The following is an 810-nucleotide window of genomic DNA, read 5'->3' as shown; positions in this document are numbered from 1 at the left end:
GGCGGCGAGCGCTGCTCGTCGTCGGCCTCGGCGGGCGGCGGGGCGGGGGGCGCGCGCGGCGGGGCTGGGGCGGCCTTGGGCCGGCGGGCAGGGGGCGTGTCGTCGGGCGGGCGGCGGCCGGAGCAGTAGAGGCGCTTGTGCACGTAGAAATTGTTGACGTTGTTGAAGGTGATGTCGCAGTCGAAGCACGTGGCGCCCTTGGGGGCCCCCGGGAAGAGGCCAGCCGGCGCGCCCACCCCCGCGCCCGCCTGCAGCCGGCTGTGCACCAGCTCGGACATTTTGGCCAGGATCTCGGAGGCAGGCGGCGCCGTGGGCAACTGCGGCAGGAAGAGCGCGCCGGGCCCTGGGCTGGAGCCGGGCGTGGGGCTGGACAGCTCCGCCTTCACGCGGACGGGGCTGGGGCCGGCGCTGGGCGGTGATGGCGTCCGCGACAGGGCCGGGGGCCCTGGCTCCGCCTCGGGCTCCTCTGCCGCCTCCACCTTGATGCTCCTGGGGGTCGCCGGGGGCTCGCCGCCACCCCCGTTCTGGGGGCCCGGTCTGGTCTCTCCGTTGGTGGCCTCTGCCAGGGCCTTCCTGTCCAGTCCCGGTGATGGGGCGGGCACCAGGCCCAGGTCTGCAGAGGCCAGGGGGCCGTGCAGCGCCGTGTGCTGCTGGAAGGCGGCCAGACTGTCTGCGGGGAGACCCCAGGGGCCACACTTCAGGCCTGGAGCAGGACCTGCCTGGGCCAGACCTGAAGCTGGGGAGGGCGGGAAGGGAGAGCTGGGCTGGGCGCAGAGGTGGTGGAGGGTCGAGGCCGAAACCGACACCCCC

General features: G+C 75.1%; 1 protein-coding gene across 1 annotated transcript in view; it reads right to left on the bottom strand.

Moving 5' to 3' along the window:
* ZFPM1 (zinc finger protein, FOG family member 1) overlaps nt 1-810 on the bottom strand; it is a 44,565-nt gene that overhangs the window by 1,336 nt on the left and 42,419 nt on the right. The window contains exon 10 of the mRNA XM_007468470.1: nt 22-670. Coding sequence (XP_007468532.1) covers nt 22-670 — 649 coding nt within the window. The remainder of the gene's footprint in view (nt 1-21; nt 671-810) is intronic.

Source organism: Lipotes vexillifer, unplaced genomic scaffold (assembly GCF_000442215.2).
Source record: "Lipotes vexillifer unplaced genomic scaffold, Lipotes_vexillifer_v1.1 scaffold23, whole genome shotgun sequence".
NCBI lineage: Eukaryota > Metazoa > Chordata > Mammalia > Artiodactyla > Lipotidae > Lipotes > Lipotes vexillifer.
The sequence above is the reverse complement of the archived record's forward strand: the minus strand, read 5'-3'. Positions and strand labels throughout refer to the sequence as shown.